The following is a 13900-nucleotide window of genomic DNA, read 5'->3' on the forward strand; positions in this document are numbered from 1 at the left end:
TCCCTGACATCCCCCAACCAGTGCAGAGTCAGCAGATACTCTGATTTGTTGCTAACAGGGTTTGAGTTGCAGCAAAGGGGCCAAAGCGAGTGAAAAGCTCTATGGGATACGAGAAAAGAAAGTCGTCCCTTATTTTCCTCCTGGTGCTCTGTGCTCTGAAGAGCAGGCGGCGTGGCTGTAAAATGAGTGTCTCCGCCACCCACCCACCTGTCGCCTTGCACAAGTCCCCCAGCCTCTCTGCTTACGCTTCCTCATCCGTGAAACGCGGTGGTTGACACAGCAGCTCACAGGCTTGTTGTGAGGACTCAGGGAGCTGCTGCCCAAGACTGGTGGATGGGAGCACGACGCACCTGTTAGCGATTTGGGTGATTTGGGTGAAAAGGTAAATTCCGGCCGCATTCATTTCCTTGGAGACACGTGCTAGCCATAAGTTTTTTTTTTAATTAATTAATATATTTATTTTTGGGTGTGTTGGTCTTCGTTTCTGTGCGAGGGCTTTCTCTAGTTGCGGCAAGCGGGGGCCACTCCTCATCGCGGTGCACGGGCCTCTCACTATCGCGGCCTCTCTTGTTGCGGAGCGCAGGCTCAGTAGTTGTGGCTCACGGGCCCAGTTGCTCCAGGGCATGTGGGATCTTCCCAGACCAGGACTCGAACCCGTGTCCCTCGCATTGGCAGGCAGATTCTCAACCACTGCGCCACCAGGGAAGCCCTAGCCATTTTTTTTTTTTTTTTTTTTAAATATTTGTTTTTATTTATTTATTTTATGGCTGTGCTGGGTCTTCGTTTCTGTGCGAGGGCTTTCTCTAGTTGCGGCAAGTGGGGGCCACTCTTCATCGCGGTGCGCAGGCCTCTCACTATCGCGGCCTCTCTTGTTGTGTAGCACATGCTCCAGACGCGCAGGCTCAGTAGTTGTGGCTCACGGGCCCAGTTGCTCTGCGGCATGTGGGATCTTCCCAGACCAGGGCTCGAACCCGTGTCCCCTGCATTGGCAGGCAGACTCTCAACCACTGCGCCACCAGGGAAGCCCCCTAGCCATTATTTTTGATAAGCTCAGACTGAATAGCTATTTAAATAAGAGGATCTAAGGGTGACTGTTGATTATAGAAGGTAGTGTTCTGTATTTGATATTGTCGTTTTCATTTTCTTTGTAACTCCTTAGCATCTAGTCTGTTGGGTACATAATAGGCACTTAGTAAATATAATCTTTATGCCGCTACCATTTTTCTGGATTCTATATAGAACAGCTTAGTTCTTCTTTAAGCTTTTTTCTGGCCTTTTTCAAAACAGTGGATCCCTGAATATTATATACCTAAAATAGTCTTTCTGAACTAGATATCACAATATCTTGTGGAAGTGACATACATTTCAAATATGGACCCTCTAGAACACAGAATTTTTTAGAAATTACTCAGATTTTTAAGGTCAAATTCAATACATATAATTTCAGAAAATATTAATAAAACTTTCCTATATTACATTCTTAGCTTTCAAATTTTCAGTCTTAAGAATTTAGAATATAAATTACATTTCCAGGGACTTCCCTGGTGGCGCAATGGTTAGGAATCTGCCTGCCAATGCAGGGGACATGGGTTTGAGCCCTGGTCTGGGAGGATCCCACATGCTGCAGAGCAGCTGGGCCCGTGCGCCACAACTACTGAGCCCGCGCGCCTAGAGCCCGTGCTCCATAACACGAGAGGCCACCACAATGAGAAGCCTACGCACTGCAGTGAAGAGTAGCCCCCGCTCACCACAACTAGACAAAGCCTGCACACAGCAACAAAGACCCAATGCAGCCAAAAATAAATAAATAAAAATAAATTTTAAAAATAAATAAAAAGGGCTTCCCTGGTGGCACAGTGATTGAGAATCTGCCTGCCAATGCAGGGGACACGGGTTCGAGCCCTGGTCTGGGAAGATCCCACATGCCGCGGAGCAACTGGGCCCGTGAGCCACAACTACTGAGCCTGAGCGTCTGGAGCCTCTGCTCCGCAACAAGAGAGGCTGCGATAGTGACAGGCCCGCGCACCGCGATGAAGAGTGGCCCCCACTCGCCGCAACTGGAGAAAGCCCTCACACAGAAACGAAGACCCAACACAGCCAAAAATAAACATAATAAATAAATAATAAATAAAAATTTAAAAAATAAATAAATAAATTACATTTCCAAAATGTATCCATCTTTTTACATAGTTATCAGGAGCAGTATTTTCTTAAGCACTGTACACATGATCTTATTAATATAAAGGTAAGAAATAGATCTCTGTCTTATGTAGAAAACTGGAGGTTTGTATGGTAAGTTTTAGGGTGGATCCTTAGTATTCCCTTAGTTTTACAGAATCATTTGGAAGGCCAGGTCTAGCTTGCTGAGTCTGGTAGAGTTTTAGGTGAGTCACATCTGCTCCCTTTTTAATTAAGCCTGGACGTATTTACATAACACACACACTTCCTCTGCCTGGCAGAGAGGAAGCATTTCTTCCTGTCAGATAAGTGCTTAGATGAGTTTTGCTCAGAAGGGAATAACATTAAGGAAGTAGCATAGATTAAAGCAACTTGTTTTCAGGCAAGAGTCAATAGTACTTATATTATTATATCATACTAATTACCCTCAGCAGAAGATGACCTGGAACCTAGATTTTGGATGCATCTCTGTTTGTTTGCATCTTGCACAAAGTATAATACTGTAGTATTCAATATATTTTCTTTCTTAAGTTTGAGAAAAGGAATAATCAGCAGCTTATCATTGCTCTTTTGGTAAGACAGACACAGAATGAGAACAAGTATAGGAGTAAGGCAGAGAGCAAATGTTCTGATCTCGTCAAGGTGCAGAGAGGGAGAACATGGGCTTTGTTACCAATCCATGGCGGCCAAGGGACCCGTCTTTATAATTTGACAGTGGCATGAGATGTAATAGACATTCAGGCTTAAATCTTGACTCTCTCCCTGGCTTTATGACTTTATGCAGGGTACTTAACCCTTCTGAACCTGTTTCCTCATTTATAAATAATGGGATAGTAATGTCTACCTTGAAGATTTATTCTAGAGGTTAAATGAGAACTATTCTATCAGCACAATGCCTGGCGCACACTAGGTAGGAACTTATAAATGTTTTCTCCTTTTTCTTTCTTCCTTGAAAAGGGTTAAGTGAGGACTGTTTCAGAGTCTCCAAGACCACCCCTAGGTTTGATGATTTGCTAGGAAGACTCGTAGGATTCAGTATATAGTTAATCCACAGCTCAGATTTACTGAAGTGAAAGGATACAAAGCAAAGTCAGCACAGGGAAATGGTGCAAGGCGTGAAGTCCGGAGGAGACCAGGCACAGGCTTCCGAGAGCACCTCCCAGTGGACTCATCCGGGATGTGCTTAGTTCCTCCAGCTGTGAGTTGTAGCAACGAGTTTAAGGAAACTCATTAGAGACTGTGCCCAGCTATTTACTGGGGGCTGGTCACATAGGCACCCTCTGCCTCCTACTGTATTCTAAAGTCCCAGACTCCCAGAAGGAAAGCAGGTTAGACCATATTACAAACAGTAAGCATCAGTTCTGGGAATGGTGAGAACCCTCCCAAATCTAAGTTTCCAAATGCCAGCCAAGGGCCAACCTTGCAAGCAGGCCTTTCTAAGAATAGCAGTTTCAGACCTGCCATAGACAGGGACACATAAAATAAATACCTTAAATGGGTAGAAAACTTATGAAATTGGCTTCCTCAAGGAATAATATAGGTAGATATGTAAACAGTGTCAGAAAGATGATGTTTGTATGGTGCTGGATGACTAATAGGTATTTATTTTTACTATTATTTTTAACTACACCCCAAGAACTACTGGAAGTCCATGAAAATCACTAATGACCCATTCCTCCTCCAGGAACGCTGCTCTCAAATAGGTGGTTACTTTTTAGGTGCTTTCGTGTGGTTATTATTTGGGCGACATTTCCAACTTGTTGGTGCTAACACCCTGGTGACGTCATCTCCCACAATGTGCCACTGACAGAGTCCTGCTAGTGGACTCACTGGGCCGTGAGCCTGAGAGAGGACAGTCATCCGTGTATCCTTCCCTTGAAGTGTGTGCTCTGACTCAAAATTCTAACATTGATGGAACAGGGGGAACTCTTACCCAACAAGGGTATTTTGCTGAATTACTTTTTTTTAAAAAGCTCAGGGCAAACGTTAAATGTAGCTCTTGTTAATATCTGTAGTGAACATGTAAGGCAGAGGTCTGGAACCTAGGGCTCAGGGATGGTCTTTAGAGGGTCTGTGAACACATGGAAACTGTGCTTAAAATTTGTTCATGTGTATTTTTCTATTTTGAAGGCCTGTAGATTTTATCAACTTGAAGAAATCTTGGCCCCCAATAAAGATTTAAACTCCTGTTTTAGACAAAAGGATATAAGAAAGGCATTTTTGTTGTTTATGTTAGGAGTTTTTTTATATGATTTTCTTCATGAGAGTATTCTAACTTTCATGTTTCTTCTTTGTAGGTATTGTACTGATGATATGTTACAGAGAGAAATGATGTCCAGTCCTTTTCTGGGTAGCTATGGGGTCATCATCTTAGATGATATTCATGAAAGAAGCATTGCAACTGATGTGTTACTTGGACTTCTTAAAGATGTTTTACTGGCAAGACCGGAACTGAAGCTCATAATTAACTCCTCACCTCACCTGATCAGCAAACTCAGTTCTTATTATGGAAATGTGCCTCTCATAGAAGTGAAAAATAAGCACCCAGTGGAGGTTGTGTACCTTAGTGGGGCTCAAAAGGAGTCTTTTGAGTCTATTTTACGCCTTATCTTTGAAATTCACCACTCCGGTGAGAAGGGTGACATTGTAGTCTTTCTGGCCTGTGAACAAGTAAGTAAGTAATATTCATTCTAACCTAAGAGAGTAATAAGTTTACTTATTGGGAACCTTTTAACCTTGTTGGGAAGCTTTTAGTAACTAACGTACAGGTTTCAGTTTACTAATTAACTGATGGAACTGCTATTTGTTTCCATCACACCTCTTTTTTCATACTTTAGAAGAATCCTTGATATAGAGTAAATAAAACCTATGCTGAAAGGCAAACAAGGAAGTGCTTCTAAAAGCAGGAACTGGGGACTTCCCTGGAGGTCCAGTGGTTAGGGCTCTGTGCTTCCACTGCAGGGGGCACGGGTTCAATCCCTGGTTGGGGAACTGACATCCCACAAGCCACAGCATAAATACATACATACATACATACATACATACATACATACATAACCAACCAACCAACCAACCAACCAACCACCCCAGGAGCTGTTCTGAAACACAGAATGGGGGTGGGGAGGTGGGGACTCTGAGGAGTTTCTCGGGGTGACCTCCAGAGCTGATCTCCAGAGCTGATCTCCAGAGCTGACCTCCTTCCATGGGATCGGGCGAGATCCTGGGCTGCCCCAAAGGCTTGCTGTGAACTGTCTCAGTAGAGAAGACACACTGACTCATCTCACACTCATGGCCACCTCCCTCATGGCAGGCACGTGTGCTGGAGATGTGGGACATAAGCTAAGTCCTTGGCATAGAGTCAGGGAACAAAAAAGTACCCACAATGTTCCTACAGCAGTCAGTGGAGTGTTAGGCAGGAAAATATAATTTATAGCACAGTCAGAAGGCTATCTCCCTATACTTTTCTTAAAAAGATGAATGAGAAAAATCTTCACTTCGATATCTGACAATGTCTTTCAAAAGAACAATGGGAAATGTACAGCTGAGCGTCTCTTTTTGCTTTTATAGAGTCAAGGCATCATTTGGGGTTTTTTTTTTTTTTTAATGCAGTTACTGTGGCCCTGCTTCTCTCTCCACTGCTCTGTGGACCAAATCTAAAAGCCTCCAGAATCTGAAGAGTTAGACCTTCCTTCTTAGAGACTGATTTCCTGGCCTTTTTCCCCTACCAGTCATCTCACTCAGAGACTAAAAAAAGCACTAGCTTTTAGACCATGACCCAGATATGTAGTGATTCCAGTGATTAAACAGAAACCAAAAGGAAACTGTATGATATTGGCTGAGCCACCAGCTGAACAAAGACAAGTACCTCAGCTCTCTACCAGAGCCGTTTCTTAAGTATTCACACGCCTTCACAAGCACCTTCAGGAGTATTTATTCTGCTTTATAGTCAAAGCATAAAGGATGACTGATCCTTTAGTTTGGGGAACTTTAGACAGTTTTCTCACAACTTAGATTTTATCTGTTTCCATAAAGAAAGTAGTTTAGAATCTCAAATATATGATAACTACAGCATATTTTCCATTTTTCCTGTGTAGATTATACAGTTTCTTGAATAGTAAATCTTCTACCGATTACAGTGATTTATTCTATGATCATTCCCTAATCCCGCATGATTCAAGATACTCAAGAAAGTCCTGAGGGAAGTAACAAAATGATTAAGAAGACAGAAGAATGATTTATGAAAACAATTAGAGGTTCTCAGTATAACCGGCTGAAGCCTAAGGAAGGGAGGAATGGCAGAATTAGAAGTCTGAAACATTTGAAAGTTAGAATTGCCAGGTGAAAAGAAGGCATACATTTGGGGATGGATCGGGTGGGGGACAGTATAATTAAGACTGATAAGATGAGTAGTCATCTTTAGTCAGAGTAACCAAAAATTCCAAAATTGATTTTTGAAAAGTAAAGCTCATAACAGAATTGGGGGTAGTATTTGATTCTTAAAGTATTTGATTCCTACAAGTTTAATATAAGCTATAATTAATGGCATAGTGACTTCTGAATTGTCAGACTTTAGAAGATGCATTTTTACCTAGGAGAGTGGTAGAAACTATAAAATCCACAGGGCTTAGAAAATTATATAATCTTCCTCGAAGTCAGACCAGAAAGACATTTCCTATTAAGAAACCATCAGTCCTGAAAGACATGAACGTGGTGGTGTAGTGAAAGCTCTGGGCGGGTTTTGCAATTCTGAGCCTCTGAGAATGCGGATTCGTCATTTTGGCAGCGGCTGCTCACGTGGCCCGGGTCCAGCACTGGAATCTCCGGGGGGGGGGTGGGGGGTCCTCCTTGCCTAGAGGCTCCCAGCAGGCCGCCCAGCGGGTGGGGCAGCAGTTCTGCGGGCTGCAGCACACCTTCTCTGGGAACCAGTGTTTTTCCTCACAGTTCAGCCCCAAATTCCACAGGTATTATCTGGGTTTCTTTTCCCCATCTACCACCTAAACAGCTGAACATAGTTCAGTATGCTGATGGACTTTTTTCTCTTTTACTACTTACGTCAGGATTAACACTCTCCTATGGTCTTGGAATTTGTCTTTTGGAAAGTTTTGTCTTGCTCCGAAATCCATGTTAACAGCTGTTGATCATTTTTCCCCATGCTGTTTGAAGCTTTCTTGATTTCTATATAAAACTTTAAAATCTTCCATAGCAACTAAATGTCATAGGAAAACAAACCCAAGCAGTCTAACAGAAGTGTACTAACTGTCACTTTTTCTCTTAAGAAATCCATTTAAAGTTGCAGAAATACTCTCACATTTGGCTTGGTGAACATCAGGTGCCTCACATTTTCTCGCACTGCTCACTTAGCCCCTCACCTGCTGTGAATTAATACCCACAACCCCACGCTCCCCTGGCTCTTGCGCTTAATTGAGACTTGGAGCCCTGCATGTTTACAGCGTGTTGTTCCTTATCACTTCACCATCTTGTAACCTGAAAAAAAAAGTGAAATAGATTAAATAGAAAACAAATTAAGGTTAATGACACTATCTAGCCAGATTATCGAGCAGCTTGAAGCTGTCACAAGGAAGATGCTCTTAGGTTGAAGGTTTTCCTGTGAAATGTTCCATCTAGTTGTGGGCCTTTCATCTGGGGGCAGATATCTTCCTTCAGTGCCGGTTGCTGTGTTTTCCTGAGTTTTGCAGGTACTGTAGGAAAGCCCCACATACGTAAATGCTCTGAACACATTGAATAGGAAGGAAATGAGTAAACACTTTGAAGCACCGAATGAATATTTTAAGTACTTTCTTTAAATTCTGAAGATTATGGCCTCAAAGTTTTCTGTCAGCTTTTTAGGAATCTAAACTAGGTACAATATTTCAGTGCAGTTTGAAGGTTATTTTGATTGGAAATTTGTGAGTGGGTTGCTGGAATCAGATCTCCTCTTCCAGCTCCAGGGTAGCTGTGGGAGGTGAAGCACCGCGTGCGGAGGTTACCACCTGCCACCGAGGAGGAATGTGTGAACGTCCTGTGCAGGGAGACGCAGCTCGAGGACTTGTTCTCCTCCGTAGAAATTTCTAAGCTTTCCTCACTTAAAATGATGACATGATTAGAATTATAAAAATTGGAAGAAATCGCTTTGTTCTGATTATTCCAGCTGGCAATTTTTCATTCATTACGGTCAATAATCCTACCCTTTGCTTGGTTAAAAAAAAAATCTGCCCCAAGTAAACCAACCCTGCAGAAAAGGGAAGTGTGAACAGGAGAAGGTACCGGGATAACTGCTGTGTGGGCCCCAGGGGGCAGCCTCTGCCCTGCTTCCTGGGGGCCTCTCAGCAGCTCAGGAATAACCTTCAAGTAGCTCACCCGAGGTCTCACTATTTTTCTAGGCAGATCTGTCCACCTACAAAGCCCTTGAGTTAGTTCAATCCCACTATACAGGTGGCGTGGAAGGAAGGAGAGGTGAGCTAGAGCGCTGGACAGTGGACTCAGACTTAACAGTCATGGGAAGGCATCTTTTTTACTCAGATTTTTAGTGAAATCTAATGTATGTAATGAAATGAAATGGGGCTTCTTCCATCTGATAATGAGTTAGGCCCTTAAAAAAATAGAAATTTTGGAAACAAATTTAAGAAGAGTAAGAATTACATTAAGTGACATCTTTTTTATATGAGGTCCTAAAAATCTGGTTGTGATTTGAGAAATAGAAAAGTACTGCAGGGCTTCCCTGGTGGCGCAGGGAAGAATCCGCCTGCCAATGCAAGGGACGCAGGTTCGAGCCCTGGCCCGGGAAGATCCCACATGCCGCAGAGCAACTAAGCCCGTGGGCCACAACTACTGAGCCTGCACTCTAGAGCCCGCGAGCCACAACTACTGAGCCCACGTGCCACAACTACTGAAGCCCGCGTGCCTAGAGCCAGTGTTCCACAACAAGAGGCCACCGCAGTGAGAAGCCCGCTCACCGCAATGAAGAGTAATCCCCACTCGCCGCAACTAGAGAAAGCCCACGCGCAGCAACGGAGACCCAACGCAGCCAAAAATAAATAAATAAATAAATTAATTAATTAAAAAGTACTGTGTAAAATGTCTTGCTTTTTGAGCATTTTACACCAATATACTTACTTGTTTGTGGTTTTAGGGCACGTAATTTACTCTTTTATTCAGTATATTTGACAATGAAGCATTTTTAAAGAGTATTTCTAAATTCCTGAATCTTGCAAATATATAAATAGCAGTGAATATTTCCTGCCTATTTCATTGCATTTCTGCTTTTTTTAAAGTGCTAATGGGTAATAATAGTTTTCAAGATGACCCAGATTAGAGACCCTGATTGTGGAATGTGTATGTATATATGCTTCTATTGGAAATCTAGAGATTGTTTTAGAATTCTTAGTTCTGCCACCATTAAAGCACAGTGATGCATCATCGCTGATGTGAGAGTAACTTTTATTCACCTGTCATTGTTAATGGATATGAGAAATTGCACCAAGCTAGAAAAATAGCAGGATGAATGCATAACGGCAAAGACAGTACATTTCACAAGGGGAAAGCCATTTTGGACTAAAAGCACTGAAATTATTTATAAATTATATTAAACTTCCCCAAAGACATGTTCTTACACAGTTATATCTCCTTTTCATATTTAACGATACCTATAGGAAATGACACAAGTATTTCTTTCCCTGTATACATTATGCAGCTTTTGCCTATAGTTTTATGTAATTTGGAGAAAGTTGTTTGTAATGTACTTTATTCTCATGGATGATGTTATTCTTTTACTTTAGGATATTGAAAAAGCCTATGAAATTATCTGTCAAGAAGGATCTAACTTAAACCCAGATCTTGGAGAGCTGATAGTTGTTCCTTTGTATCCAAAAGAGAAATGTGCGTTGTTCAAGCCAAATGATGAAACAGAAAAAAGATGCCAAGTTTATCAGAGACGAGTGGTGTTAACGGCTAGCTCCGGAGAAGCTTTGATCTGTAGCAACACAGTCAAATTTGTTATTGATGTCGGGGTGGAGAGAAGAAAGGTAATTATTGTTGAGGAGGTTAAATAGACTGCTGCTAATTGTCTTGGGCTCCTACCGTTTTACTGACCAGAAAGTGAGGATGAACTCTATGATCTGGGGATTTCTCTCTATTTGGCCATGTGTGCAAAGAAGAACTATTGCATCCAGTAACAAAAGTCTTGAGCACATGTGACTGCCTGTCATTAGCAGGTTGGTAGTCTGGAAACAAATTAAATTGGTTGAGGGGCCAGAGGAAAAAGTTTTAAGGAAAGACAACTACTAAAGCAAATTACTTGACTCCTAAACTGACCTTTTCTTCTATACATCCCTTGGGTATTTTTGGTAGCCCCTTTATCAAAGTAATTAGCATCTCCTCCCAGGTAATTTACTAGAAATTAGTTTCAAGTACCCTGAGTTTAATTTTCGCCAATTTTGGCTTATAGTTGACATGATAAAATTCCATCCTAAATTTTTAAAAAACGTCTGTATATTTTTAATCACTATCCTTAAATTAAAAATTAGGAAAAATGGAAATAGGATATCTCAAACTCTCAAAGACAGTGGGACTTCAGAAATCATAGCCTTTAAACTGAGAAGAATCTACCCAAGTATTGATCCATTTACCATTATTAGATGTTACGTAGCTTTTACTCCTCCAGGAAACTATGGGTCTCTTAAATATCCTTGTTTACTGTGACGGAGCAATTCCAGCCATTAGGAAGGTTCCCTTGGAACCAGTTTGGATTGATCTTATTGAATTAGTCCACCATTCAGAGAACCCAGGGTTATTACTTACCTTTAAACTACGCCTAAGAAAAATCACTGTTAGTGCCACCTGCAGTTTTTGTGTTAGCTGATAGGACTGGAAAAACCCAGCATATGTAATAAAGATGAGACCCCTGGGATCACAGTCAATTTGAATAGAACCTTGAGGAAATGCAGCACTGTCAGATGATCATCCTTTTCTCCACGTGGCACACGAGTGAATATCTGTCATCATTCAGCAGTATAGCGCTTTGAGAAGTGGCATTTGTATTTCAGCAGATGATACAGAGCTCCCATATTTATTGAAGCTACAATGAAAGCAGACAACCCTTAAATCCATTTATCAAAGCTCTTGCAGTTTCCATCTCAAGGCAAGTGAAACAATAATAAATATTGTACAAAAGAAATGAGTCAGTAGCAGAGCATTTCGTGAAGTAAAGTGTGCAAACAGCAGTCACTTCAGGGCCAGCGAGCCTGCTAAATCTTGAGTGAGCTGATGCTTAAGATGCTGTCTTTTGTTTAAAGGTGTACAACCCTAGAATAAGAGCAAACTCACTCGTCATGCAGCCCATCAGCCAGAGCCAAGCAGAGATACGCAAGCAGATTCTCGGTTCATCTTCTTCAGGTAGCACTGCAGGCTCCAAAACCAACTCACGTAAGTTCCTGTCCGGAGGCAACACAGAAGCATTAAAACCGTTTTCCTTGGTTTCTTCTAGGAAAACTTTTCTGTCTGTACTCTGAAGAATTTGCCTCCGAAGACATGCGGCCACTTAAGCCGGCGGAAATGCAGGAAGCCAACCTAACCAGCATGGTGCTTTTTATGAAGAGAATCGACATCGCGGGCTTAGGCCACTGTGACTTCGTGAACAGACCAGGTAGCCGTGTGCCCGCGGGTCAGCAGGCGCCTGGTTGAGCCTTACCCTCGTACCTCTTGCCCGTCCCCAGTCCTAAGAGCAGTGGCCCTTGGTGGTGCAAGCAAGCCCGGGGCTTTGGTTTGTCCTGAAGCATTTTCCCCACTAGAGGTAAACATTCTCTAAAGTAATTTTTAAAATTTTTAAAAAAAAGCTACCCTCTAGGAAATATCTATTCTGACATTGGAAAAGTGTCTGCCCTTGGCCACTGGAACATAGGGAGATGGGGCCAGGCCAGTAGAAACCCGGCGGGGTGGGGGATAGTGGACTAAGGGGGTGTAAGGCCAAACTGAACAGAGGAGGATTCTTGGCAGCGTTAGTGTTTCTCAGTGGGAAAACTTGTAGGCAAATGCCCTTCCTCGTGAATCGTACCGTCACCTGGGGAAAACCCACTCGAAGTTCACGCCTTTGTAATTAAGGGTAAATGGAGATACGGAGGGGGTACGGTTGTTAAGCATAAGACTGAGGCCTTAGAATTACAGTCTGAGCGTCCGTCTCCTGGGGAGCTCCCCCCTGCCGTCCAGTTCACTGAGGAGGGCCCTCTACCATGGGAGGGGTGCTGGCGTCCTCCCCGCTAGTGTCAGACCCGGCTGGGACCTGGGCTGCTCCCGCGGGAACCACCAGGGATCCTGGACAGAAGGCTGAGGAAGCTCCAGGGCAGGCGCTCCTCCCGTGTGGCGAGGCTGCCAGAGCGGCAGCTGAGCTTCACCGCAACCGAGTGGGTGCTCGAGTCCCTGTACAAAGGTTTCTGGTTTAAGTACTGATTGCCCTTCAGTTGATGTTTAGCTTTCACTCGTGCATTAATAAAAGAAAACATCCTTAATTCTTTCCACACGTTAGGCCCATGGTTAAAATTTTCACTGTATTTTATCAAAGGGGGTGATTGGCAGTGTATTAATCTTAGTGTTAGGATATTCATGGCATTTATCAAATTTGCACGAGAGAGCAGCCAGCCAAAAGACCTTGTAAGCAGAGTGTACTTGAAATGGAAACTGAAGAATTTCTACTGTTTTGCTGTACTTTGTCTCAGTTCCTATATTTTTCAGTCATTTTGGCCAGTGGTGCCATTAGGATTACAAGCACTTGAGAAATATAGGTTATATTAGAGTTACTCTTTCTCAAGTATTTCTTAAAATAGCGCATAGAATTTGGAGTAGGTTAAGTAAGAGGAGGGCCCCCTAAGAAAGCTAACCTTTGACATGAAAAGGTAGAAGAGAAAATAGAGTGTGGAGGAGACAGTTTCTCATTACAAGAAGAGCAGCCAAGGGGATGGTCCAAGACTCCAACCCTGGATGGTCCTGAGGGGCAGTGTCAGGGCCTCACCTAGAGGTCGCGATGCGAGTCCTCCCCTAGAACCGCAGGGAGTTTTATATTGAAACTCTCCCAGCAAACACTTTGGAAAATCAATTACTTTGGGAAACTCTTTGGAATCTAACGTTCTGAACAGACTCTTCCCTAAAGGAGCAGTGGAATCTCTAGGAGGAAAGGGTCCAGGTGAGCTCCTATCTCGTCTAAGATTGATCTCCTTCCTCTGGAGCCCTCTCCTCCCTTGGCGCTGTCTGTTCTTGCAGGAAAAGGCTTGCTGTTCTCCAGTGGAAGCTCAGAGGCATGCGGGAAAGAGAGGTCTAAATCGAATGCATGTCAAGAAGGCCTTGGCATTTAGGTTCCTGGGGAGATTAGCACATCGCCTGGAGAACCGCCAAGTAGTCCCAGCCGGACGTCCGCCTCTGAGGATGCTAGCCAGCTTGGCTTCAGTAGAGCGTCCCCACCCGAGAGAAGGTCCCAGAAAAGGCCCGGCCCCTTCCTAACTAGCTGCAAGGATGAATATGCTAGTGATAAATATACCTGGAGGGAGTAGCTTGGAGGAAAGAAACAGTCATAGGATGTGATGTAAGGTGGTAAAGTATCTGTAGCAAACTCAGGCTGAGTGCATTTTTCTTTGATAGCAATGGCCAGAGTGACAGGACTGTGGCAAGTTAGAAAGGGTGTAGGCAGGGGCCTGGGGGGGAGCGGAGGGGGCGGGGAGGGCTGGGGCCCCGGGGTGGG

At 43.3% G+C, this 13900-nt stretch overlaps 1 protein-coding gene across 6 annotated transcripts in view; it reads left to right on the forward strand.

Moving 5' to 3' along the window:
* Nucleotides 1-13900, forward strand: part of DHX32 (DEAH-box helicase 32 (putative)) — a 73430-nt gene that overhangs the window by 44296 nt on the left and 15234 nt on the right. For all 6 annotated transcript variants that reach the window (XR_009498069.1, XR_009498070.1, XM_059900753.1 and 3 more), the window contains 4 exons: nucleotides 4476-4848; nucleotides 9954-10199; nucleotides 11469-11568; nucleotides 11660-11818. Coding sequence is in view for 4 of the 6 variants with exons in the window: in XM_059900753.1 (XP_059756736.1) it covers nucleotides 4476-4848; nucleotides 9954-10199; nucleotides 11469-11568; nucleotides 11660-11818 (878 nt within the window). In the remaining 2 variants the exon portion in view is untranslated. The remainder of the gene's footprint in view (nucleotides 1-4475; nucleotides 4849-9953; nucleotides 10200-11468; nucleotides 11569-11659; nucleotides 11819-13900) is intronic.

This window comes from Balaenoptera ricei, chromosome 16 (assembly GCF_028023285.1).
Source record: "Balaenoptera ricei isolate mBalRic1 chromosome 16, mBalRic1.hap2, whole genome shotgun sequence".
Taxonomy (NCBI): domain Eukaryota; kingdom Metazoa; phylum Chordata; class Mammalia; order Artiodactyla; family Balaenopteridae; genus Balaenoptera; species Balaenoptera ricei.